The sequence below is a fragment of the Durio zibethinus genome, chromosome 3 (genome assembly GCF_047325235.1).
Source record: "Durio zibethinus cultivar Kanyao isolate XHJ-2024 chromosome 3, ASM4732523v1, whole genome shotgun sequence".
Classification (NCBI taxonomy): domain Eukaryota; kingdom Viridiplantae; phylum Streptophyta; class Magnoliopsida; order Malvales; family Malvaceae; genus Durio; species Durio zibethinus.
The window spans coordinates 3528264-3554265 of NC_143164.1; the positions used below are offsets into that span (position 1 = coordinate 3528264).

At 36.3% G+C, this 26002-nt stretch overlaps 3 protein-coding genes, 1 long non-coding RNA gene and 2 pseudogenes across 7 annotated transcripts; 3 read left to right on the top strand and 3 right to left on the bottom strand.

Moving 5' to 3' along the window:
• Positions 1-13: 13 nt before the first annotated feature.
• LOC111299473 (BEL1-like homeodomain protein 11) lies at positions 14-3394 on the bottom strand. Its single transcript, XM_022894685.2, has 4 exons — positions 1113-3394; positions 620-999; positions 478-538; positions 14-398 (listed from the first exon to the last, which is right to left on the bottom strand). Exons 1-4 carry the CDS (start codon positions 1881-1883, stop codon positions 234-236), a joined length of 1377 nt encoding a protein of 458 aa, XP_022750420.2. The 5' UTR covers positions 1884-3394; the 3' UTR covers positions 14-233.
• Positions 3395-4683: 1289 nt separating this feature from the next.
• LOC111300783 (BEL1-like homeodomain protein 7) lies at positions 4684-7704 on the bottom strand (annotated as a pseudogene). The gene is made up of 5 exons (XR_016340782.1): positions 7099-7704; positions 6633-6913; positions 6002-6379; positions 5761-5811; positions 4684-5503 (listed from the first exon to the last, which is right to left on the bottom strand). The product of XR_016340782.1 is annotated as a BEL1-like homeodomain protein 7 (transcript).
• A 2749-nt stretch (positions 7705-10453) lies between these two features.
• LOC149519536 (uncharacterized) lies at positions 10454-11466 on the top strand. The gene is made up of 3 exons (XR_016340783.1): positions 10454-10654; positions 11183-11311; positions 11385-11466. It is a non-coding gene; the product is annotated as an uncharacterized LOC149519536 (long non-coding RNA).
• A 936-nt stretch (positions 11467-12402) lies between these two features.
• On the top strand, positions 12403-15785 carry LOC111307876 (26S proteasome regulatory subunit S10B homolog B). The gene is made up of 10 exons (XM_022906210.2): positions 12403-12574; positions 13130-13249; positions 13489-13625; positions 13725-13886; positions 14029-14115; positions 14213-14299; positions 14384-14521; positions 14982-15173; positions 15252-15350; positions 15467-15785. Exons 1-10 carry the CDS (start codon positions 12475-12477, stop codon positions 15539-15541), a joined length of 1197 nt encoding a protein of 398 aa, XP_022761945.1. The 5' UTR covers positions 12403-12474; the 3' UTR covers positions 15542-15785.
• Positions 15786-16329: 544 nt separating this feature from the next.
• Positions 16330-19119, top strand: LOC149519537 (uncharacterized; annotated as a pseudogene). The gene is made up of 8 exons (XR_016335844.1): positions 16330-16583; positions 16665-16761; positions 16942-17020; positions 17144-17207; positions 17598-17649; positions 17733-17867; positions 18305-18440; positions 18742-19119. The product of XR_016335844.1 is annotated as an uncharacterized LOC149519537 (transcript).
• An 18-nt stretch (positions 19120-19137) lies between these two features.
• LOC111307774 (uncharacterized) lies at positions 19138-22674 on the bottom strand. Of its 2 annotated transcripts, XM_089758091.1 has the most exons (5): positions 22461-22674; positions 21461-21871; positions 20917-20948; positions 19824-20794; positions 19138-19427 (listed from the first exon to the last, which is right to left on the bottom strand). In XM_089758091.1, exons 2-4 carry the CDS (start codon positions 21795-21797, stop codon positions 19847-19849), a joined length of 1317 nt encoding a protein of 438 aa, XP_089614217.1. In that variant the 5' UTR covers positions 21798-21871; positions 22461-22674; the 3' UTR covers positions 19138-19427; positions 19824-19846. The 2 variants fall into 2 exon arrangements, with proteins under 2 accessions (XP_089614217.1, XP_022761755.2); XM_022906020.2 differs by having other exon boundaries at positions 19138-20794.
• Between the last annotated feature and the right edge of the window lie 3328 nt (positions 22675-26002).

Sequence of the window (26002 nt, forward strand, 5' to 3'; positions counted from 1 at the left end):
AAACATAAAATTTAATTGCCAAAACTGAATTTTATTTCTTGCGATGAGCAAAAAAATTTTGAGAGCTAAATTCCACAGTTCCACTATTAAGCTTCAAAAATGTATTGGAGTCGGGAATTTTGAGCCTAATCAGTTTCAGATCAAATCCTGAAAGAGTAAATCAGGAAGCAACGTACACTCTGATTAGTCTAATAACTTTGGTTACAAAAACTAAAGTGATCTTTGCTAGTGCTTCAATCCTCAGCTTGATCTGTGACAGCTTCCCTGCCCGTGGAACTGGTAGGCGTAGCTAATGATGGATCAGAATCTTGTGGAGAGTCCGCAAACTCCTCTTTGTACATTTCTTCTACCATAGGCTTCCATAGTCGAACTCGAGCATTTATAAACCAGTTTGATATCTGAATTAACAATAATAATCAACTGAGCTTTACGCGAATAGATGATTCGAGGATAAGAAAAAATTGTAAGGAATTATACTTGATTCTTGGTCAGGCCTGTCTGTGATGCCAACATCTGCTTCTCCGAGTCGGTTGGATAACTGTTCAGAACCATGCAAGAAATGGTAAGAATTGTGGTACATAGAATCGATGCGGAAGTCGTTAAACTTAAATGGACTTACGGGTGAAGGAAGTGTTCGAAAAGCCAAGACCGAAGGATTACTACAGAGTTATCTGGCAATCCTCTAATAGGCCTCCAAGCTTGCCTTTGGCTTGGGATCATTCCAAGCTGTTGAAGAGACAGTCGATTCCGTCTAGAATCTCTATCAAACAGGCTAAGTTGGGATAATCCCCTGTTGGTTCTCGGTAAATCGTGCAAAAACTTTCTTCTGATGACATTTATTTGAGATACTATGGCATCTCTTAGACTCCCAAAATGCCTGGACATTGCTTGGAGTGCCAAAGCAGTGTAAGGCTTTGCTGCTCCTATACCAGCTAGCGATTCAAATGATGAAACCACTTCTTCCATTTGCTGACAGTATTTCTCGTATCTAACCTCAACCTGGAAACGAAACAATAATGAAGTTACATAAGTAAATTCAAGTAATATTCATAAGCAATTAATCGAGTTAAAATATGATCAACACAACAAAACATCAAATAGGGTCTGGTAACCTCCTCCAGTAATCCAATTAGCTTTGCAAGTCTGATTTGAAGCTCATGTTTGTCAGGCAATAATATCTCGTTACTGCAGAATTCTGCTCTTATTTCAGATGAAAGTCTTGAACCTCCTTCTCTATCGCCTAGATATAACTTTCCAAAAAAATTTTCCTCCACATTTTTTCTACCAACGTTGACAACTTCATCTAGAAGGGACTGAGTTGGCATTAGATACCTCGAATTTCCAATAGCAGTAGCAAAAGAGTCTGCTCCGTACGAACAGGATCGGTGTAGTGAGGTGGAAGCTGAAGCAAATGTGTTACCTGTGAAAGAGCAGTCATCACTTATGTGTTCCACTCCTGGATTACAAACTTCTCTATCTTCCGCCCCGGAAAGAAAGTAACTGGAACTTGCAATATTAGAATTTAAGGACGGACCAAGCATGCGAGAACCGAGTGAGAGTGAGAGCCTTTGAGTTAGGTGGTTCGTCTCATTTGTTGCTCCAAGAAGGTCCATCAAGTGTCTAGTCTGGCTAATCTCAGATTCCTCTGAGACAATGGGAGCTGGAAGAAGATCCATTGATCTAGACATTCTTTCCCCAAGAGAATGAATGCTAGGCAACAAACCATGGGACTGAGGAAATGTGCTATGGTTGCTTCTCAAAGCAGAGCCATAAGCATCAAAATGTTGGCCTCCGAATTGATTTTGGCTATGAATAGAATATGAGACAGTACAATGGTGTAGCATACTAGAAGTTGGATTTGGAGGCGAATCCCCGGAAACCATAGTGACAGAAATGGAAGCTAAAGGTTTTAAAAGTTGCTAAAGCGCCAGGGCAAGTGAGTTCAAATGTGAGGAAAAAGGAACTATGAGCCTTGATTAAGGAATGGAAGAAATACAGAATCTGGATGTACCATATCAAGAACAGTGAGTCACCTCGTTAACAAAAATTATTGAGCCATACATAGGGTAAACAAAAGCAAAGACAGATTAACATTCCATGTGACAAGCATTAAAAGCGAGTGATATTGATGGTACGACTCAGCATGAAGCAAGTGAATATATTCACCAGCGGGATAAGAAGTACAAAAATATAAGTTGCCGGGCATTAAACACAGGACCACCTGGAGTAATGGCCGACAGAACTGAAATGGAAATCTGTACTGAGTTTTGCACCCAAGGGCCAAGGCAACTGAGATCTAGAGCCACTGAGCGATCACAGAATAAGTAACCATAAAAAAGATTACAACCAGCGCAGCTCCTTTCCTTGAAAAGCAAAACCCTTGGCATGAAACAGATTAAAATGGGAACCAACCGAATGGGAGGGAAATGAAACAAGGAGATTCAATGTGTTAATCCATGGAGAAGGAAAAAGTAAGGCATTGAGCCATCTGTAACTAACTGAAGACCTGATTGGAAGGAACGACTTTGAGGAACTAATAATAAAGCTAAAAAGATAGCCGAAATCACTTGTCTAAAGCAATCAACAAAGCATCGGTTGATAGTAGTAACAAGGTGTCTAATTCTAAGCAGCCAAAAGGAAGAAGACCTAGATACATAGACCTCTGCTAGCTCATCAAAAGGGCAAAGTTAATTGGGTGAGCAGAAATGAATAAGATGACAGGGAAGAATGGTCCCCAACTTCTTCCCTGACTATAAAACAACAAGCAAAAGCATCAAACCTTCAGCTTTATTGCCTGCAGTTACATTTCTTTGTGAGACTCAAAAGTACATGTGCTCAAAAACAGTGTAAACTCTCTCTCTCTCTCTCTCTCTCTCTCTCTCTCTCTTTCTCTCTCTCTCACTTCTCATAAAAGGAGAGCTCTCAATATGTTAAATTCTTCTGTACACTGCGTTGCTGTAATCTGCAAAAGAAGGAGAAAAAGTGGGCTATCTTTTGCACACTCCTAGTTTGGAGATTGTTTGCTTGTGAGTTTGTAAACCATATGGGAATATCTAACTTTTTCCTGTTAGCTGTTGTAGCCATGCACAGAGATGTTGAAAGGACGATGAACATCACAATCTTTCAAGGACGTGCAGAAAATTTTTTAAAAAAAAATGGTTTCTTGTGCTGTCATAGAGAGAGAGAGAGAGAGAGAGAGAGAGAGAGGGAGAGAAAGAGACCAAAAAGGCTGACAATTGAATATGGTTTGTTGAGCTGATTAGATTGATTCTGGGTGTCGTGTGATCTTTTGGGTTGATCTGTTTGGATGTTTTAAGTAATGACTGCAACTTTGTTCCTTTGGCCTCCTTCAGTTGTCGCCCTCTGGTTCTGTAACTCTGTAGTTTTTTGAGACCTGCAAAGCCCACACTCAGTACTTCATAGGTTAAAGCGTGCATAACCTGAAGCATCTCTGCATATTACAATCGTAGAGAAAAAAAAAAAAAACTGCTGCAAGCCTTATTGCCTTGATCCTGAAGGTTAAACTTCGTGAACCACTCGTTTCCCACTATAGTTGATTAAAATCACCCAGTAGTTACTGCAGTCATCTTAACTTGGGAGCTAACTGGTAACAGACATCCTGAAGAAGATAAAAGCACATGGCCCACGAAAACAAGCAACAGACATTGTGAAGAAGAGAGATGCACTCATTTAATCAAAGCATTATTTTGGCTTTGAGTCTTTGACTCCACTAGGGGGATTATATCGATTTTCTCTATCTTCTCGGTCATTTGTCATTCTCAGTACCGTCTCCCATCGCCCATGCCACGCCTTGCTAGCTAAGTTGCAAAGCTATATGTACTCCGATAGTTAAAATAACCCCATACACTGAATGAAGGAGCATTTGATCAAAAGTAGATATAAATGAGCTCAGTAGAATGACGGCTGAGGGGACCTTAGCCAATGGAGAGGGAAACCAAAGGAAGATGCATAAATGAAAACATGTTTGAAGCTCAAGTCCTTTCTATTACAAAAAAGCCAAAAGGTTCATGGACGAGGAAAAGAGAAATCATACAGGGTCCCATTGAGTTGATTAGCAAGACATGGATATGGTCCACGAACTGAATAATTGATTCAACGGACCGCCATTCAAATCCGAGGATAGAACATATATGCACCCTTCAGTCAGGCTAATATCATCATAACTGCCCAGATGTTATATTAGTATCTGTGACCATTCAAGAACAAACAGATGGAACAAGCAGCAAAGAGCTGAAAATTTCACATTAATGGCATCTGGCTATGGTACCATGCTTATCACGATTCTACAATTCTGAACGGATATGACAAGATATGAATGCATACTTATCTGTTAACAGTACATATTTGTACAAATTTAAGTTTCCAAAGTTCACCGCATTCTCATTAGCTTATGTGCCAGTTATATTAATCACATTTTTTTCCAAAATAAGACATCACACTTGAGATTACTTGTACAAGAATTTCAGCAGAATACAGAAGCTATACCAATCTTGCTTACCCTATCTTTACAGATATATATACCTACCACACCAATCTATTTGTGTGTTACAAATGGGTATCATATACCTATATCTATATTTGTGTTTCAAATGGGTATCACATACCCATATCTATTTTCTATCATAACAATGCTTTGTCTTTCTCATCTACTCAAACATGAAACACATAAAACCAGCCATCCCAAAGTAACATCTCAAGGCTTGCTTCTTTTTTTTGTTTTGGTTTGTCATCATATCACGTGATCCATCTCCTAACAATTAGGTGTCACCGTCCTAAAGCTTGAGGTTGACATTCTTCATCAGACAACAAAATCATGTAATATAGGGGGATTTCCAAACCTGTCTTGTTGATTTCCTGGTTCCATGCAGTGAAAGTCCTCTGTCTCTGGCCCCACAGAAGAAGCCATCCTGGTGTTACCTCTCATATTGGTCTCTCCAGAATTGGGAAAGACATTATTTTCATGATGCTGTAAACCAAGTGCAAGTGACACATGACCGCCAACTGCAAAACCACTCAACCTTGTTAAATCATACATGGCAATACCAGACATAAGTGTACCATGACCATGCTGGCTGGATGGGATTAATGTATCTGGATAAGGGTTATTGCTCTCCATGTTACTCATTAGGTCAACTTGTAACTTCATCCCAGTAGATAAGACACTTTCTCCTATAGCAATATTTTGAAACCATGATCTTGCAATAGCCCCGCTCAGTTCTACATCTGGGATATGATCAGGTTTTTACTGTTGAACCTGTCCTGGTTGGTTATTATCAGCACCAGCAACTTTGGATGTCATACTCTCTTGCAATTCTTCGGCATCCATATCCTTGGATACCGAGGAATTTTCTTTAGTTGCTTTGGCAGCGTTTTCTAACGAAGATTTGAAGTTTGAGACCATGTCACCAAACTCTTCTTTGTGCATCTCCTCAATCATGGGCTTCCAAAGACGCACCCTTGCATTAATAAACCAGTTTGCAACCTGCTCCAAACACATTATTCAACGTGACAAGTGAGCATAGAGGAGTCCCCACGTCAGAGAAGAAATCAAAAGATTAATTCCTTTACTAAATGTACAGCTAATTAATGTACACTTTTTATTGGAAGGAGTAATAAACTAAGGTTTAGATTGGCTGGTTTGTCGATAGGTGGATACCAGTATTAGCCATTCATGTTATGAATAAGGAAACTAGGATACTAATAATTTACAGGTCAGATAATTGTGTTTCATCACTTTACCTGGTTTCTGGTCAGGCCTGTCTGTTTTGCGAGCATGATTTTCTCTGAATCCTTCAGGTAGTTGGTCAATGCTAAATTTAGAAAGGGTTTATTTTTGGCCAAAAATTTCAGAAAGGGTTAGTGAACTGAAGTTCCTGGTATTAGCTAGTAAAATAGGTATAATATGGATCTAAGCACATATAGATGGAGAAAATGCTCTAAAAGCCAACCACAAAAGTAGGAATAATACGGATCTAAGCACATACAGATGGAGAAAATGCTCAAAAAGCCAACCATGAAGGATTGAAACAGAGCTTTCAGGAAGCCCTCTTTGAGGCCTCCAAGCATTTCGCATCACAGCTAGTTGCTGAAGAGATCTTTGTTGTTTGAGCCGATGATCTACATAGCGGAGACGAGGCATTGTTCCTTGATTGTTTGATGAATTATCTTGGTCTGCAAGGCTTCTCTGGGTCAATTGAATTTGGCCACTGATTGCATTGTGCGAACAGCAGAAGTGGCTGGAAATTGTCGGTAGGGCAAGTACAGTGTATGGTTTAGCTGCCCCATAACCAGCTACCATGTCGAAAGAAGACACCACAATTTTCATTTGATGGTAATATTGCCTGTATCTTCTATCAACCTATTAACAAGAGCATGACCATTAGCAATCTTCCAAAACGAGGACAGCTCAATTAAAACACATATAAGATAGTTTCCAAAATGTGATAAAGAAGAGAATAATTTAATCAGAGAAAAGCAGTCACCAAGAAAAGTGAAAGCAAAATCAAACAAGAAGCACAATGAAGGCAGGCATGCCTGCCGAAGCAATTATTCAAAATGAAAAAAAAAATTAGAAAAAAGAACTGCACGGCACAATGGAAGTGAATGCTTACCTCATGCAGCACGAACAAGAGTTTTGTCCCCCTGTTCTGCAAATCTTGCTGTTCTGCAGGTGATATCTCAGAAGATGAGTCGTTAACTGACTTACTAGGTTCGATTGACACCCCATTGGATGATTTTGGTGAGAGCTTACATTTTTATCCACATCAGGCTGTTTCAAAGCTTTTCGTACATTAATTACTTCATCAAGCAACTCTTGAGCCATCCTGAGATATTTGGAGTTTAGAATAGTACTTGCAAAGCCTGGCTCAAATTTATATATATCAGAATGCATCTGTCTGTGACTTATTGAGCCCTGAGGGTTAGACAAAGCATCTGTTTCAAATGCATCATTGTTGCCTCCAGGAAAGCCACGTTGCATATCATCAGAAGTTTTCAACTCCTTACTTTTTCTGCTCTCATCATCAGTACAAGGAATTGTCCCCTTTCCTGAAAATGAAGATGACCACTAAGACAAGCATAACCCCGGTATTGATTCTGAAAGGAAGGTATAGAAACTCCAGAAGATATCGTGAGCCAAGGGCTAGAGATAGTCCCTGAGATTGAGAACTCTGTTCACTATCCAGAACACTCCTTGGTATTGCAGGCGGATTGACTGCAACAGTATTGCATATTGAATTGCTTGTTGTAATGTTTAACTGCCCATCAACAGATTGCAAACTCATGGTGTTACTTGAGGGTGGAATGAATAACAATTCATTTCTACCACCAATAGATGGAATTTGGACACAGTTCTCTAGAGACAAAGACCTCCCAGACAAGATCTCTGAAAATGCCCCAGCAGAAGAAGCTTGGTTCTGATATATTGTTGAGTTACCAGGATCGGAAGATGATCCAAGGTAAGAGACAGGCTTTTGTTCCCGCAGATAAGCGGTAGATAAATTTTCTCTTCCATAGCTAAAACTTGGGTAATAAGTGGCCATAATTTGCTTCCTTATGTTTACCAGTAGAGGAATGATAAAGCATTACCAATTTACCAGTCTGCACAAATCAAATGATTGCTAAAAATTGGGTACCTCCCAATAAAACAGTGATCAGCTAATATGTAGATCCTGATCAAACAAAAAAGCGAGATAACATATATCAGAGATCTTTCAAAGTCCCAAATTCAAAGGCAGATATTTGCATCATTGTTCTTTGCTCATCTAATCTGTGCCAAAGAACTTAGGATTCAAAGAAGCAGAAACACCACAATAGCCAATGACACGTTGGTCCATGGCATGAAAGTGCAGCAACAAGGTCAATAGCTTATGTTTTAAAGCGCTTTAGAGTTTAAACTGAATCAACAATGAGAAATCCCCAATAAAGAAAAACCCAAATCTCTAACAACTATTTGTATTGCATGCTGACACTTCTCCCTCCAAACAGAAGATAAAAAAGCTAAGAAAAATAGATTAATACTAAAAAAGGTAAAAGAATAATTACTGAAGGACCGCATTAAACCATAACCAAGATTAACCATAAATATTATTTCAACAAATCAAAAAGGTACCCCAAACATGTAAATTCAGCAAAACAAAAAAATCCTTCATCTTCTATTTTAAGCTTCTGCATTATCTTTTTACGAAGATCATCCCTTAGTTAAATTCATATTTAGATTCTACAACTATCTTCCATCAATTCAATTAGAGAAACAGAAAAATCCTATCCAAGCTTAAATTCAGATATTCTTCTGAGGAAAAAAGAATCCGGTAATCATAGATATCAAAAGGTAAGCCATAATCATTTAAGGGCAGGAAATCCAGAGGTTTCAAAGCAAAAAAAAAAAAAAAAGTACAACTTTTTCTTTTTGCAATTTCACTTTGTATGCCATTTCTTCATATCATCAACACTATCAGTCTATCACCATCATCATGAAGTACCCACTGGCACTGGAAACAGAAATATCACATTCAAACTTAAAGAAAAAGAAGAAAAAAAAGCATAACAAATAAAAAACCAAATTACCCAACACCCAGAAGAAGTTCAAACATCCATGTATCTACAGAAACCCCTAAAGCAGAAGCCTTGAAGTTGTCTTCTTTTTCAGCATCATCATGTACTCAAGGCACTAAAAATCAAGCCCAAGAGATAAAACCAACTTTTCTAAACATACAACGGTCTCCAATCAATCAATTATTACAGTTCTCACAAAACAAAGCAAAGGGTGAAGAGGATGGTGAAAAACATCATAAAAACAGATAAGGTAAAAGTGAAATGCCTGACAGCCCCCCAAAGAGAAGCTGCGCCTCTTGCGGGAAACAGGAAGAAGGAAGCTTCAAAACAGCAAGACAAAAACCAATACCGAGAGATATAATCCCAAACGTAACCAACCTCCTTATCATTGGAACATCGACACCAACCCAAGAAATATTATTAAATAATTCCACTCAATACAAAAAAAAAAAAAAAATTATTGATGACAACAACTGTAATTTTTTATTCTAACAAATGATGATGATGATGATAAGGAAGAAGAATGTTAAGAACAAACGGTTCCCTTTCGCAGTCCTTCCAGACAAAAAAAGAAAGACAAAAACAAAAGGCAAAGCTGTGTTGTTTAGTTGTAGTTTTTTTTTAAATGTTATTTTTGGAAAATTTAGAATGTTGTTTGATTCATTCGTTGCTTAAGAGAGTTCAAAAGCTAACCACCAGTTGGCAGACCTGTTAACGGCCCCTAAGCCCCTTTTTAACGTATAAAAATGGTGTCTTTCCGTTTTTCTCTCTCTTTCTTGCTTTCCAAAGTACCGGAAGCATTATGGTTTGGGTTTTTTTTATTACTAATATTAAAGTGAAAAAAAAAAGTCAGATTGAAAATGTGATAGATAGACCAAAAATGTTGGGGAGGGAGAAGGGTTAGCTGTACTCGCAGTTGGTGTGAGTGAGAAACTCACGAGTCACACTCTGTTTCCTCGCGTGCGCTTTTATACATTGGTATAAATTTAATAATTTAATAATTTATATCATATAAAATATTAATAATTATATATTTATATTATATTTTATACAAAATTATATATTACAATTTATGTTAATACATAAATATAAAACATATTTTTTAATTTTGTTACATTTATTTATGATTTTATTAAAATTTTAAATTATATTATTTTTTATACTTATGTTAGTGGCTAAGCAACTTCCATTTTTTTGTTTAATTCTTTTGATAGTTGATTGAGTGTTTATGTGTCATTTAGGAGCATGAATGATGGGAATCTATCTAATGCTCGATCCACCTTTTAAAAGGTGAAAATTATATATATATATATATATATATATATTTTTTTTTTTACCATGACCTATTTGGTCAAGGAGAAAAAAAAATACCATTAATTCCTTTTTTTTTTTAATAAAATGTTTGAAGTTAAGATAAATATTATAGAAAAAGTATGTTCATTCAATTGTGTGATTTAGTAAACAAAATACAATGCTTAATTTACATTAAATGCATTAAAGAATTACAAAATACTTTATTATATGATTAATATATGTGCCACACTAGTTTTATAAAAGTAAAGACAACCTAAACTCTTCCCTTTTTTATGCTTTATGACTAACAAATAAATTTTGCTTAAAAACTAAGGAAAACGTTCTTCTCATTGGCAATCGATAATTAAATTAAAAAAAAAATACTATTTGAGTATTAACTCAAAATTATATGCATGTTGATCAAATTATAAAAAATTAGGAATGTGAAAAAATTTAAATACCGATAAGGCCCTAACCTTTTGGAGATGACTATGTTAGGAAGAAGTCCTTTCATGTTACGCACCAAGGAGAGTCTAATGATTGCCTTTAGAGCATCGTCGGAGGAGATATCAGAGTCTTCTCTTTTAGTGCATGTGGTGGATATCAGGCATAACATTTTCAAGCTTTGGGTCATCTCTATTTTCTTTTGTTTTCTCTTTAATTTATCAACTTACATTGCTCTACGAACTTCAGCCATCCCCTAGCAGAGCAGCATATAGATGCTGTGGAAAAAGTTCTTCCAGAACTTGATGTGTCTGCAATTTCGAAGTTGATGGTCTGGAACAAGGTAATGGAGATATTCTCTATCTCTGAGTTGTTGAGAACTTGACCTATTTCCCTCAGTGTACTTGTGATCTGTATAATTTTACTTGACTTTTCCTCTACCTGCATGGAGCCGTCTGTTGTATTTTGTTGCTTAACCCTATGTGATGCCTGAAGTCTGTCTTATCTCAGTATGCTCATATTTTTGCTTCAGATTCTCCGAACCAAACACCACCTCAGAATTTTTGTTTTAAAATTGATATGTTACTTGTATGGTTAGTTATGTACTTTTGGAAACTGACTGATAAAATATACATAGTGATTCAACAAGGTCATTACTTTGTTTATAATATTTTGTATCCTGCTTTATGAACCATGAATTGGAAACAGTTTGCTTACCTGACACATGCTTAAAACCTAATTATTGTAGACGTTGAGCTTATTAGTTATGTTGATGATTTATATCATGTTTTGCTTTTGCATTGTTCAAAAGTTCTATATCTGCAACATGAACTTAAGGTTGACAATCCCTAAATGCTGATGCTTATGGCAGGTTGACAGGGTTAGTAATCCACAAAAAATAAAGTTAGAAGCAGAAAGAAGAGAGGATGTTGCTTGTATATCTGCTCTGACTGGTGATGGCTTACTGGAATTCCACAACGCGGTGCAGGAAAAATTGAAGGTACCAAATTTATGTCAATATTTCAATGTCCTTGAAACATGAAGACAGTAATTAATTCCTGAATCTGGAATAGGATTCTATGGTTCCAGTGGAAGCCTTTGTCCCGTTCGACAAAGGGGAGCTTCTCAGTACCTTGCATCAGGTTGGAATGGTGGAGAAAACTGTAAATATAAGACAAAGCCTAAATGTCAAACTAATTTTCATTCATTATAAACAGAACTAATAATGCTGTTGTTTTCTAATATATTTTTCCCTTATTTTCCAGGAATATATTGAGATTGGGACATTGATCAAGGCATTTGCCCCTCTTCGTTTTGCCAGGCTGCCTACCCCAAATGAAGAAGCTATGTAAATCATAACTTCAACTTTCTCCAATGTGTCATGACCTTTTCAATATATATTTGTCCTCTGCCGTTTTTGCCAGGCATTCTGATGGATAAATTTCATCTTAAAATCTATTTGTGTATTATGCAGCAGAAAATGAATACTGTAGATATTAATGTTATAGTGGCATTTTTCATTCTTTTTACCTCTAAATTTGTAGTTTAGACCTGTGAAATGAACTTATGAAACGTCATTCTTGTTTCCAAATCAAAAAGGGAAAAAAAATCTGATCCTTAAAATGGTTCCAATTCAAAATCCAATGTTATGGTAATTCTCAATTTCTAATGGTTGATATGTACATAATATTTTTGTTCCTCAAATTTAAAATCTAGTTTATTTTATGATTTGATTTTAAATTCTTTTTGCTTAAAAAAAAGGGAGTTTTGTTGGGAAAAAAAAAAAGAGTTTATAAATTTGTAATTTGTGAATTTTATTATTTTAATCTTATAGTTTAGAATTAGATAATGATTAATTAAGGTTTTGCTTTAATTAAAAAATGGTTTTCCTTTTTCTTTTGGGTGAAATATTTTATTATTAAAAAAAAAAAAAAACGAAGGCGGCTTTTAAAATACGTATAGCGCTGGTAGATTACGAATAGACCCAACTCGCAATCTCCTATAACCCCTCGCTCAAGAAACCTCGGAAAAGCCCAAAACAAAGCCATTCTCGCAGATTACATTAGTCCCAATTCCCACAACCCTTCACTCAAGAAAACTCGGAAAAAGCCCAAAACAAAGTATACTTCCAACGATTTGGATCTGTGATCAGAGATTGTGACAATGAGTGACGGAGAAGACGCCGTTCGACGCCGTAATGCGGTTGCGGAGTATCGGAAGAAACTGCTCCAACACAAAGACTACGAATCCAGGGTTCGAACAGGTTTCCTCCCATCTGATCTTATAATCCCCATCATCTAACCCTGAACATGGGGCACTTTTCTCTTTTCCCCGATCTGCGTTTTATTTTAAATTTCAATTATTGTTTCGCTGTTGCCGAGTTAGAATTTAGGGTTTTGCTTTGCCGTTTTGGTTCGTCTGTCGGTTCTATCGGCTGCTATGCTGCTTTGAAATTTATCTTTTTTTTTTCCCTGTTTTTTATAGAGATGGCTTGAGTAGGTAAAAATTGGGGACAAAAGCTTTAAGCTTTGATTGTTGCAATTGATAATTACTTTGTTTTCAATTGAAAGTATGCTTTGCAATGTCTTCGACTTGGGATGATAATTGGCTTTTGTTTTTACTTTTGTTGATGATGAAATTAAATTTTTGGGCTTCTGTGAAAATAAAAGAAGAATAAGAAACAGAAGAAAAGAATGCTTGTAGCTCTGGCTATTGTATTGTGAAGTAGTTGTTTGAAGACCGGGACTTTATCTTTCTGATTAATATAGTGCATATTTAAGATGGTTTCTCACATGTAGTTATGCTCATGAATTTTCAGGTAGGGAGAATCTGAGAGCTGCTAAGAAAGAGTTCAACAAAACAGAAGATGATTTGAAGTCTCTTCAGAGTGTTGGGCAGATCATTGGAGAAGTTCTCAGGCCTCTTGATAATGAACGCTGTAACTATACTCTTTCTCCCCCACCTTTTTTTTAATGTTGATGTTTGTACATTAGTCCAAGTGGCTAGGCATCTTCCATACTTGCATTACAAACTTATACACTTCATTTATGTGTTCTTTTTAAGTAAAATTGCATTGTTTGCATCTGAGTAGTTGCATTCGAATATTAGGCTATTTGTTGATTCATTTTTGTGAGAATTGATAATAATTATAAATTGGATGTTTGTATGATGTTTCAGTGATTGTTAAAGCAAGCAGTGGCCCTCGGTATGTGGTTGGTTGCCGCAGCAAAGTTGATAAGGAGAAACTGACTTCAGGAACTAGAGTGGTTCTTGACATGACAACACTTACAATCATGCGGGCTCTGCCACGCGAAGTAAGTAATTATCATCCAAATTGGTTCAGCTGTATTTATGATATTAAAGCAAGTTTTCTTTACAAACGTCTGACACATTGGTACATCTTTGGATGACAGGTTGATCCAGTTGTTTACAACATGTTGCATGAAGATCCTGGTAATGTTAGCTACTCGGCTGTTGGTGGTTTATCTGATCAAATTCGAGAGCTGAGGGAATCTATTGAGCTCCCTCTTATGAACCCTGAGCTTTTCCTTAGAGTTGGGATTAAACCTCCCAAGGTGATTATTGCTTCCTGTCTCCCCTTACTCTCAAGTCTGGAGTTTCATAGGGTGTGCTTGTGTGTATATTGATGGGTGATGCATGCTGTGGTGGACTGATGTTTGAATGAGAATCATCTGAAATATCTTGTCTTCATTGCAGGGTGTCCTACTTTATGGACCTCCTGGTACTGGCAAGACATTGTTAGCCAGAGCAATAGCAAGTAATATTGATGCTAACTTCTTAAAGGTCAGTTTTTTGTACCATATATCTTACCTTTGTGGTTTTCTCTGGCATGTTATCCTGTCCGGGAATGAATGCATTTCGCCTTCTCATCTGAATTCAGGTTGTTTCAAGTGCGATAATTGACAAATACATTGGAGAAAGTGCAAGGCTGATACGAGAAATGTTTGGATATGCACGTGATCACCAAGTGAGAGCCTGGAGTTATGAATGTTTCTTCTGTTCTTCTTTATATCCCTTAATATCATTCTTATGTTTGTTTCTTTTTATTCAGCCTTGCATCATCTTTATGGATGAGATTGATGCCATTGGTGGGCGCCGTTTCAGTGAGGGAACAAGTGCTGACCGTGAAATACAGAGAACACTGATGGAGTTACTTAATCAGCTTGATGGATTTGATCAGCTAGGGAAGGTAAATTATTTTGTTCATGAACATAGTTCAAGATTGTGATTTAAAGCAAATATTCTTGCACTTTCAATTGCATCCTAACATGCCATAGTTAAGTTGTTTATACTTTTTCATTGTTTTCCTCACAAAGCGGATGATGAGTGTGATATTCTGGAAACTTGTTTACCAATAGTAAACTTCTAAGTGCCTTCAATCACTGCTTTATCCGGTTAGGTGCTCATTCCACTTGACTACTACAGAATCATAACATCTCCTTGGTGTCCTTGGAAAAGAGGCCTACCTCTTAAAATCTGAAGTGAATGGCTGGTGGCTTTAATCATATGTATTTTAATTTATTGTGTTTCCATGGTCTGGAACTCAAATTTCTCTCAATGGATCCTTCATTGCTGCCTAGCGCACCGGTTTGCTTTTAAGTTCTCCTAATTGTGGGAAAATCATTATCAACTTAAATTGTTTTGTGTAGGTTAAAATGATTATGGCTACAAACCGACCTGATGTTCTTGACCCTGCACTTCTTCGTCCTGGGCGGCTAGACAGAAAGATAGAGATTCCATTGCCAAATGAGCAATCAAGAATGGAAATCCTCAAGATTCATGCTGCTGGCATAGCCAAGCATGGTGAAATTGACTATGAGGCTGTTGTTAAACTTGCCGAGGTAAGTCAAAGGTGTTTTGTTTCTGTTTCAAGCTTGTAATCCTTATTGCTAATATAGTTTGTGTCACCATTGCTTTAGGGCTTTAATGGTGCTGATCTACGAAATGTTTGCACGGAGGCTGGAATGTCAGCAATTCGTGCAGAACGTGATTATGTCATCCACGAAGATTTCATGAAGGTAGAACCTTGAAACTTGAATGACTGTCCTTTTTATTTGGCATAACTGTTGGGAAAAACAAAGTTGGACAATGGTGATGATGCGCTCACTTGTATCTCTATTTGATGAAATTGCAGGCAGTAAGAAAATTGAACGAAGCCAAGAAACTGGAATCAAGTGCGCACTACAGTACTGATTTTGGGAAAGAATAGAACTTCTGTTCTTTCTTGAAGTCATTGAATACTGGGCAGTCCATTATACTTTCGATGTCGCCGATTTGCTCAACTTAAATGTTCATTTTATGTTTAAGAATTTCCGAATTCTGTATTTTAAATATTTACAGCTTTCACAACAAAAAGGGTTGCATACAATGTTGGCATATCCAAAGCTGAGTACCCTGGAGACAATTGTATCATCGAGCCTTTGCATGTTATAGGAAATTGAATCATTTCACTCTGTTCGGGCTGTCATATATCTGTCTCATTTCAAAATTTTTAAACCACCACGAGTGGGTTTTTGATTCGATTATTGTTGTTGTCAATTGTCGCTCATGAACTTGTCTTTCAACTTCGATAGCTGGGGAGATTTTCTTTCGAACAATATGATCGGTACTCGTCGTTGGGGCACCAAGGACGTCTGAATTGATTAATCTTACTTCCGAAAGAGCTGGATTCAGCGGACTTGTCCACCAACTTATAGTGCTCGTTCAATCTACCTGTGCTTGGGGCCATTTTTTTCTGGTCCTGCATCTTACTTGCAATTTTATCTGCTGCACTTTTTGGGCTCTCGTCCAATAGCCTAAGGCCGAACTAGTAATGGTCATGTTCAAGGTGTTGAGCCCATTAATTAATGCTAGCCCAAATAACTAGCCATTTTCTACTACTTTCCTGCAAATTTTCTGCCTGCTTTCGTTGCCATAGTCGTAACTGGGTAGTCTCATGTCTGCGGTCTCTCCCATTCCTACCTAACTCGCTTTAATTTGTATTTGAACAATTGAATCTTTACTATTAAGCAAAAGCCACACTGCCACGACATTGAGATATGTCAATTGTCAGGACGTTTTTTCTCAGCCAGTCCCCTTCAATTTAACCATCGTTTAAGAAAATTAGATACAATACCAAAGTTTTTAATTTACGCGAATGCTGTTAGCTGTTACCAAACAGAAAAGATAGACCAAGATTCTCGGAATCGGATGTTTATTCATGGCATGTTTGTCGGACAATTCTTTGCTCGGGAGCTCCTGAATGAAGGCTGGTAAGATTGCCTAACTATCTATTGTTTATAATATTAAACTGAGAAGAATGCATCATCATTTCTATATTTTTTTTATTGCAGGATTGTCTCTGGGACTTGCACAAGCGCGGAGAAGAAAAACGAACTTGAGCGAAAAGGGTTTGATTGATATTATTCTTTTTTATGCAAATCAGCCAGAGTAAGTTTTAGTTTTTATTTATTTTTATCCCCAATTTGGTCGTGTATTGCATATTGAAAAGTTTATATGACCAAATAATGTTCTTGGAAATTAAATTGCCCAAAGACTAAAATGTTTACTTTTATCATATTTATTTTTTTGTAATGATTTTTGTCTTGCTTCCCGTCTTGTGTACTGTAGGATGAGTACCATGAATACAGTGACACGCTATACACATCTTCTTGTCTCAATTCCTCCCGTTGTGGGTATTGGTGATCCGGTATGCTGAGAATGTTTCCCTGTTTTTCAGATTACGGTACCTACTGCATTCGATCGGTCTTCTGAGGACATGCCCATTTTATAAGGTTTTTAATTTGGCATTTTTTCCTTGTTGATTTTATAGTTGCTTCAACATGGAGAACTCCTAAGAAGTAAGCTGATGGAGGGCAATCTTCAGTGGCTCTGTTATTTTCCTCAACTAGTATGCCTATCATCATATCTGCTGTTTGAATGAATATAGCATGCATAAACGCTTGAATATTAGCAAGATATAAGTGACTCTTTTGTACGATATCTGTAATATTTCATCCTTGAAGAAGATCTACGTTTGTCCTTGTCTGCTTAATGTTCAGCCTTGAAATAAAATCTAGACTTCGTTTTCATACATTATTCTGCTACTTTACTTGTCAATAGATGGGCACTCTGGTGTCTGTTGGAGAGCTTTCTCGTGTATTTTAGAAGTTCTTCTTGCCTCTAAAGGAGAAGTGACAGTGAAGTAAAACCTTGCATCATTTACTCCTTAAAAGGAATAATACAATTTGATACCTTATGTCTAACAAGCCCTTTTGTTTACCAAAACTTACATCTGACAGGTGTATATGAAGATTGTAGTGTTGCATGTGTGGATGAGTAAGATCATTCCTTTGTGGACTATTGTTTTGTAAATTACTCCCCATCAGGAGTCGCTAATTTCCTGGATTTTATCGTGGCAGTAACCCCACAAGCCCTACAAACGAGTTGGCTGAATTGAGGTTAGTTGCTGAGCAAGGATGGTTGAATCTAGACCATGATATTGGGATCAAGGCACAAGTATTCCGACTTGGAGGTATCTATGGCCCTGGTAGAAGGTTGTGATTGATAATTTTCATAACCAGTTGTTCGATGGTTAGAATCAGTAGTTAGTAAAGAATTCACACGTTAGGTTCTAGTTTCTTGATATGAAGACAGTGATATTAGGTAAATGTTCCACCTTGTGATGGCCAATTAGAGATGGGGGATTGAGTAAGGAGAGGGAGAGAACTAGTAGTATTATCCTAAATCTAAATTTTTGGCCTTCGTCGTTCATTTATAATTAGCTATAGAAATTAGCTCCATCTTCATATGTTAATGCTGTCTGCAAATTTATTGTAATACTGGGTTAATGTCATGATAAATCGTCAATGCATTTTCTTTGAACTGTTCATGTCATAAACGTTCATTTTAGCTTATTGTTACGTTCTTGAAGTTCGTCCCAAACATTTTGGAGGCTTCAAGTGAGTAACTTGTCTGCTGCTTTCATTTGCAGTGCTGTTAACACAATAATCAAGCAGGAATCTTGATCAGAATCTCAGAAACTGAGTGTCCAAACAATTCACATCCAGAGTTCATGTTGCCGACATTTGTCAAGCACTTAAGGCCAATAGTCACATGCGACTCTCCAGGTATGCGTTAATTATAAGCTGCACTTAGGTTTGCTAGTGCAGTTAATCAGGAATTCAGAATATCAGACTGTATCTACTTGAAGAAGTGGACAAATAAAAAGCTTTGGCATCCAAATATCAGTTCCTAATTTAAAGGCCCCCATCAGGCAGAATCAAATTCACGAGTCTTTGAAACTTTTAGTTAGCTCCCATATATCTTGTTGATGCCATCTATCTATCCTATCTGGCAAACTGCTACTAGCATGCTAAAGAAGAAACAAAGACTTCGATTATCTCCTTTTCTTTGAATTTCCTTTTTCAGAAGAATTTACAATATTGTAGCTGATGATCAAGCATCCAGGAAAGAGGTATTTGCTTATGCATTGGATTTGGTTGAGAAACAGTGGCCTTCCCTGATCAAGGAAATCACCTCTCCTGAGAGAGCTGAATCATTTGTCCAGAATGCAACTTTAAGAGGTGAGAAACAAGTTTCTAATGCTCGAATGAAGAAGGAACTTGCAGTGGCTTCTTTATCTGAGTTACAAATCTGGATTACAGAGCATAATTGACCTAATGGAGAACCCATTTTAGCAATTCAAACCATGCATACCTCTGTCCACCCAAAGTCTTTCTTATTTGTGTTGTTGAAGGAATGACTTTTAAGCAATCGAATATATGCCCAAAGTTATATGACTATACTAACTATGCGAATGTGAAATTGAGCTTTAACACGTAATGAGTCATCCATTCTCCATAAACTCCAGCCCAAGCACTACAAGAGCACAGAGCTATTGTGTTAACAATAAAAATTATGTGAATACAGCGAAGAAGAATTGAAAAGGCAAAGCACAGTGAAATTTTGAGTAGTCATTTTCCCAATCAATTCAATGCTTCATTGAGTTGATCTTGTCAATGGCTGAAGGCGTAAGTTTTTTTCAGATCAGTGTCATCCAGAATGGCATGTAGATGTTGAAAGCAGCAACATTCAGTTACATCTTAGCATGAAACCTACAAAGAACAAGCTTACTTACTGTCTAGAATCAAGCAAATAACTGCATTCCTTAGGACTTTGAACTCTCAAAATCCCACCATTTAAATTCTGATCCAATTCAAAGTTTGTCACACTCATGCCCTACCCGGCAAAACACCAATGGAGTCGAGTTATAGGGTGGGTCAATATAGGAAATTTTCCATGGCTATCCTGTAGATACTATTACTTCAAGAAAAGGAGGGAGAATCTCTAACTTGAGAAGCTGAGATTTGATTGCATTGGAACTTGGAAGAATGACTCACAGAGCATACTGTAAGCAGTGAGTTTCTCTACTTAAACCCTTTTAAGTAAGGGAAACAAAAGCATATTTACTGACTGATAAACTTTTATGATGAAATGAACAGGCTCCTTACCTCATGCCAGCACAGGAAGGAACTCAATCTTTTCGATATCTTACCCAAAACCCCTTCTTCCTGGCAGAATCATTCTCCGATAGTGATCTGCCCCACTTAGACCCAATAGAGAAGTGGCGTTTCAAGAAAGGCTTTGCCATGGAGCTTCTCCAGCTTGAACTGGGTTCCAATTTTGGAGCTTTACCTTCTCGTTTGGCATTTTGTTGGTGGTCAAAATCATCACAACCGCCATCTACGAAACTATCTATAATTCTATTCTTTAACAACTTAAGATATTTTGCCTTCAACTCTGCCTCAGCTTTCAAAGCTTTTCTGGACATCTTTGAGACCTGCTTTTCTCCAACCATGCATAATGGGCAGGCTGGGTCATATTTGTCAGCTTCTGGCGTCATGGTCTCCAAGCATTCAGCATGATAAACATGTCCACAGACAAGTACGGCAACAACTGAAATTTCATTGCTGCTCCATGAAGATCTCTCAGCCAAAAGCTTTGAGCAAGCCCCACAAGTTCGCATATCTATGGATGGAGAATATGAGAACCTGCTGCTAGAGCCACTTATATTGCCATAACCAGAGCCTACGTGTTCAGTGTCAAAAGACCACCTTTCTCTTTGAGAAGAGGCCACAAGCTCAGAAAAAGTGCGCATGGACCAACCATCAGAAGAGCCTCCATGAGATCCAGCTGTTAAGTCATTGCTACACGTGGAAAGCACAAAAGATGACCTTCCTTCAGACATTGAATAATTATTTGGTGATTTCATTCCCAGGATTCGACTATCAGACACCTGCCTCAATAGCCGGTGCCCAGGGGAATGCCGAGTCCGTCTGGATGGGGTTGAGTTGGAAGGAAGTGAATGAGCATGGCTAGACAAAGTATCTATAATTGGTGGTGATAAAGATGAAGGTATACAAAATGAAAGCTTTGGTGCAGATGAATCCACAATATCTGGCGATTCTGCCAAATTCTTCACCTGAAAGATAATCAGAAGGGCATGTTAGCCATCAAAAGGAGTGGATAGGCTAGAGCATCACCAAAAGATAAAAGGAAAATAAACACAAGCATAAAATGCTTATTCAACTAAATCAAACTTACCTCAATGGAATAATTGCTTGCCCTTGATATATCTGCATCAACAACATAAAAGTTTTATGATAAAACAATATCAAACACAATACAAACAAGTAACAAAAGGGAGGGAAAAGACTACAAGCCATATTGGTCAAAACTGCATTGGGAGAATAAAGAGTAGAAGTAGAAAATAATGGAATGCATGTAACTTGTAAATATGAAAACATGTCTGTTTTATGTTCATTCTTATGATAAAAGCAGTTTCTGTTTGTAAGTACTCAAGACCATGTACCTAGCACATTAAAGGTAAGCATTATCAAAGGCCTAGTTCTTAGCCAGCAGTAGTTGTGATTAGAGGACCCTTACAGCCTTTCACATGCAAGTTCCAAGGACAAACTTACATAAATTACATAATCCCAATGCACCAAAAAAAAAATTTACAAAATCTCCAAATAATGAACATTGAACAAAAATTCTAGCAAAAATTTCCTGAAACCCTCATGTGCAGTCAAGATGGTGATAGGAAAAGGTATGCCAATATGCTATTTCATTTAGCAAGAGAATTTACCTGAAGGGCGGGTCATCATAGTCCCACCCATTTCTTCATGGACTGGTGATTTTTGCGAAGTGGGTGTTCCATGGTTCTCAATCTCAAGCGGACTTCCTTGATCAGAAAGATTACCTCTATCAGAGCCTAATGTCCCTTTTATCTCCATGCTAACATTTCTGCTAGCTCCATTAGACACCTGATAAGGTGTCTCTTCAATTTCACCAGCCACACGCCTTCGATTATCCCAACGGAAGCTCCATGACGGCGAGCACGTTACATTTCTATGCAAAGTTTCACCTCCAGTTCTGTTTGGAAGGGTTCCATCTCTTGCTGCAACACAACAAGCTGACCCCATGATTCACACAACTTATTCAAGCTATGCAAAACTCAAGGCCAAGTACCTCATAGAGGATAAACAGCAAGTATTTCCTGTAAAATAAAATTAGCACAAAAAAAGTCAGAATTTTAGAATTAAAAATTAAACAGACAACAGAAACCAACTAAACAAACTCAAAAAGATAACTACTTCGTACTTCAGCTAACCACTAACCACACTTGACTTGCTTAGTTCCATTTTTAAAGAGCATTTTTACAATTTTATTTCATTTCCCCTCATTATTCCATGATCCAAACCTAGGTTAAAAATCTAAAAAAATACTTTTTTTTAAATAAATATTAAAAAAAAATTGAACTTTATGCATTCTCTTTTCTCAGCTTGCATTAGAAACCATCTTCCTCAATAACTAAAGCTTATACATGGCTTTCTCCAAATTTAAGAAAAATAACGTAAATTAAAACATTTAAGTCACGAATATTTACATAATTAAATTCTTCAATTACTTGAGAGAATAATTTTATTTTAATTTTTTACAACTAAATAAAAGAGCAAAACAAAATCGAAAAACAAAAAAAATTCAACTACGCTCGAATACGGTTTCGTTTCGTACTTCATTCTCTGAACTTATTTCAAGTATTCAACACCCAAAACTAGCAAAAATTAAAAACAAGCGAAACTTACAGATTTCAAGGAGTGATGGAGCTGAAGGAAAGAGAAGAGAGATTTGAACGGTGACGAAAGCTTCGACGGTGGTTAGAGAGGAAGGCGACGGTGACGACGGAAACAAAGAAGAGAAAGAGAGTCAAGGGCACGTATGGGGAATTGTGCCACAGGCTTCTTTTTCTGCTCCGTCCCCTTCTTTTCGTCTTACTTTTCTTCTTTTTTTTTTTTTCTTTATTTATTTTTCTTAAATTTCGACAATAAAAGATAAATTAAAATTAAAATTAAAAAAAATGGAGCGGAGTGCGCTCTCTTTTTGTGCTACTAATAAAATATACTATACTTTCGTTAATACTTAAAAAAAAAAACGCTAAATTTTTTCATAGAATCTTTATCTCTAAAAAATAAATTTTTATTTTATTAAATTTATATATAATAATTATTATATTTTATTTTTATATTATTATATTATTTTAAATTATCATACCTAATTTTTAAAAAATTAAAAAGAACGAAGATGAGTATGACTCGCACCATTTCCCTTCTTTCTGTTTGGTGGGTCCGAGAAATTATAGACATTGGAAAATGGACCTTTGACTGAGCTTAAGTTCAATTTTGTTTTTGCCAATAAAAGAAGATATCATATTGTTAAATTTTAAAATTTTGTTCTATTAAAGGAAAATTGATTGGATTGAATCTTGATGTGCCTAGCTTATTGAGTTTTGTTCATCCCAATTTGATTTCACAATAATTACTATGAAATATTAATATAATTTAATTATAATAATAAAAATTTAGTTCATAATAAATAGAAAAAAATTTTAAATGTTTTATTTGGATAAATTTGATTGTTTTATTGATAATTTTTTATTTCAATTGAAATTTTAAAATTATGATTATAGGACAATTTTTTTGTGATAATTCTTACATGCCCTAATTTTAATGCTGTATGATAGGTCAAAGTCAAAAATATTGTCCTACAAAAAGTCAATAATATCATTAATTAAAAAAAAAAAACTAGCCTATAGCTAGATAAACCTGATGGGGGTAACCTAACCTTATAATAAGCCTATTTTAAGTGAGATCAAGGCCACTTGGCTTTGCTTGGACCATGGTCTACGTAGCATAGTATTATAAATAAAATAAAATAAAATAAAATATAAAATTTAATAATTTAATAATTTATTATAAATTAATTTTGAATGGTACAAATAATCAAGAAGCCTAACACCAAACAGATTCAACCTTTTTCAATTTTTATATAAAATTTAAAAAACTATTTGTTTACTTCATCAATATCCAAATATAATTTTTATTTTTTAGTCCAAAATAAAAATAATAAACAAAAAAATTATTTAACAATAATTGAATTATTGATGACGCTTAGTAATTGGGCCAACTGGGCCACAGTCATACTAGACTGCATTTACTCATGGCCGATGCCCAGCCAAGAACATCGTTCTTAAACCTCACTTTTTTTTTTTTTGATTTGGCATTTGTTTCACAGCGGACCAATTCTGACCCACAAGAAAAACTCAAAAACCTGGCCCCTACTTTCCCAGGAAAAAGAGACCATAGAACAGCGGGCAAGCTTTAACACTGACACTTAAATAGTAGTATAAACTTTTCCATATTTCCATTATGTGTTGTTTAGTTTGTATGGGAAACTTTTCAAGCAGATATGAATGTTTTTAAGTTGAACATTGCCTTGGGATCAGCTTCTGTGATATAGGATCGATATTCAACCAAGCACCTTGTCCCCACTTTCCACCCCCCAAGTGTGCCGTTTTTCCCCTCCTTTTCTTTAGTTAATGATGATTATGCGAATGCCGTTTAGATTTTGGTTTCCTAAAATGGTGATCCTTTCTGATATATGTTACTGTAATTGATAATGGCAACGCTTTTGATGTGTTTAATCTTAATGTCTGAACGTGTTCTTTTAGCTCTCTCTATGTATAGGCCGATGAAATTAAACACATCATTACTTTTTTCTGTTCTTTTATCTGCATTTTCTTGTCCAAAATTCCCATGTTGTTTTTGAAACTCAAATCCATCTGTTTTATGAGTTTTGTGAAATTTATAGACCTGCAAACTACATGGTAAATGAAAAGAATAGATCGATGCTTGTTTTTGCTTGGATCCTTGATTAAAGGAGGGTATATGACTGTTGTGTTTAGTCAAAACCCATTGATCACCGGAGAAAAAACAAAAACCTGAACTCATGCCACACTGTGATTATGATTTTTTAACATGTTCCATTGTAGCCTACGTACTGAAATTACAGTAATGTTTGTCGGAACCCCACTTACCAGACTGATGACTTGAGATGATGCAATTGTGACCGACTAATCTTTGAATGATCTAACACAATGTTTCTTTGCACTCAATTATTTGGATTGCTTAGTACGTGTAGGTGGGACATCAATCATGTTCTCTGCTCCCTTTCATGCTACTAGCCAGCCAGCCAGCCAGCCATTCCATCAAAAGCGAAAACCAAAGCTTAAAATAAATGAATTTTGATTGCTCACTTCTTGTCGATTGAATTCCTTTATCACCTTTTCACGTGCTTACAACGTCGGAATTTGAATTCTGATTATTAAAATTAAAAATTTAACACTTTATCGTAACAACAAGAGCAAAAGCTAGCAAGTTAAATATTTGTTAGAAAGAGATGATGTCGCTTGGGTTGTAAACGTAGCATGATGGAAATTTTATGTTACGTTTTGCCGGCCTGTCTTCCTCTTCCAGTTTGGAAAAGCTTTTCCACCATGGAAAGTAAAACAAATATAAAGTTACCATTGCTTTATGTCTTGCTGTGAACTGATCTCACCTCAGCAAGTTATCATTCAAGTAATAAATGAAAGCACATTAGAAACTACTGATTCTTCCATTAAACAAAAGCAAAAAAAAAAGACACCATTTTCTTCAAATGAAGCCTTTCTGATTATTGGTTATGCTAATTTCCTCATTGCTTTGATTATTAAATCAATCCTCTTTCTGTCTTTTTTCTAGCTAGCATGCAATCAAACACAAGGAAGTTGAAAGGGATGCCAATCGTGTTGAGGTTTGGCTTTATATTAACGTGGATTCGAATTAATTTGAGTTCAGATTGGACGAATATTTTTTATTCGAGTCAATTTTACCGGCTCTAATGCATCAAATGATATCATTCACCCACTTTCTTGCCTACCTTTTGGTGGCTCCAGTTTAATTGGTGTAATCTCCATTAGCATTTCATGCACTATAAAGCAACAACATTTTCTATTTCTTGGCACAAATTGAATCAATAAATGCAGGGGAAGTAAGCCCTACATAATTCAAAGTAGGCTTCTCTTTTGATCTTTTTCATTTGTGGTTAGTATTTGTTTCATTTATTTGGCAATGGAGGATCTTATATAAGATTTTATTCTGTAAGCATTGTATTCGATAGAAAAATTGAAAAAAAAAATTAGAATAACTTCCTTCCTTAGAAAAGAAGAAAACAAAAGAAGGCCAAAGAGAAAAAAAGTGGAATTTTTACATTTTTTTTATATCTTATAAGTAAGCGATTAATTTTCTTTTTG

Excerpts from the sequence above, each read along its gene's own strand:
- LOC111307774 (XM_089758091.1), bottom strand. The coding sequence starts at position 21,797 with ATGGGGTCAGCTTGTTGTGTTGCAGCAAGAGATGGAACCCTTCCAAAC. Across the intron at positions 20,949-21,460 it reads TATGATGACCCGCCCTTCAG|ATATATCAAGGGCAAGCAAT; the intron begins GTAAATTCTCTT and ends TTGTTGATGCAG. Across the intron at positions 20,795-20,916 it reads CAAGCAATTATTCCATTGAG|GTGAAGAATTTGGCAGAATC; the intron begins GTAAGTTTGATT and ends ATTATCTTTCAG.
- LOC111299473 (XM_022894685.2), bottom strand. The coding sequence starts at position 1,883 with ATGGTTTCCGGGGATTCGCCTCCAAATCCAACTTCTAGTATGCTACAC. Across the intron at positions 1,000-1,112 it reads TAATTGGATTACTGGAGGAG|GTTGAGGTTAGATACGAGAA; the intron begins GTTACCAGACCC and ends TTTCGTTTCCAG. Across the intron at positions 399-477 it reads CAGGCCTGACCAAGAATCAA|ATATCAAACTGGTTTATAAA; the intron begins GTATAATTCCTT and ends TTGTTAATTCAG.
- LOC111307876 (XM_022906210.2), top strand. The coding sequence starts at position 12,475 with ATGAGTGACGGAGAAGACGCCGTTCGACGCCGTAATGCGGTTGCGGAG. Across the intron at positions 14,300-14,383 it reads GATATGCACGTGATCACCAA|CCTTGCATCATCTTTATGGA; the intron begins GTGAGAGCCTGG and ends CTTTTTATTCAG. Across the intron at positions 15,174-15,251 it reads CTGTTGTTAAACTTGCCGAG|GGCTTTAATGGTGCTGATCT; the intron begins GTAAGTCAAAGG and ends CCATTGCTTTAG.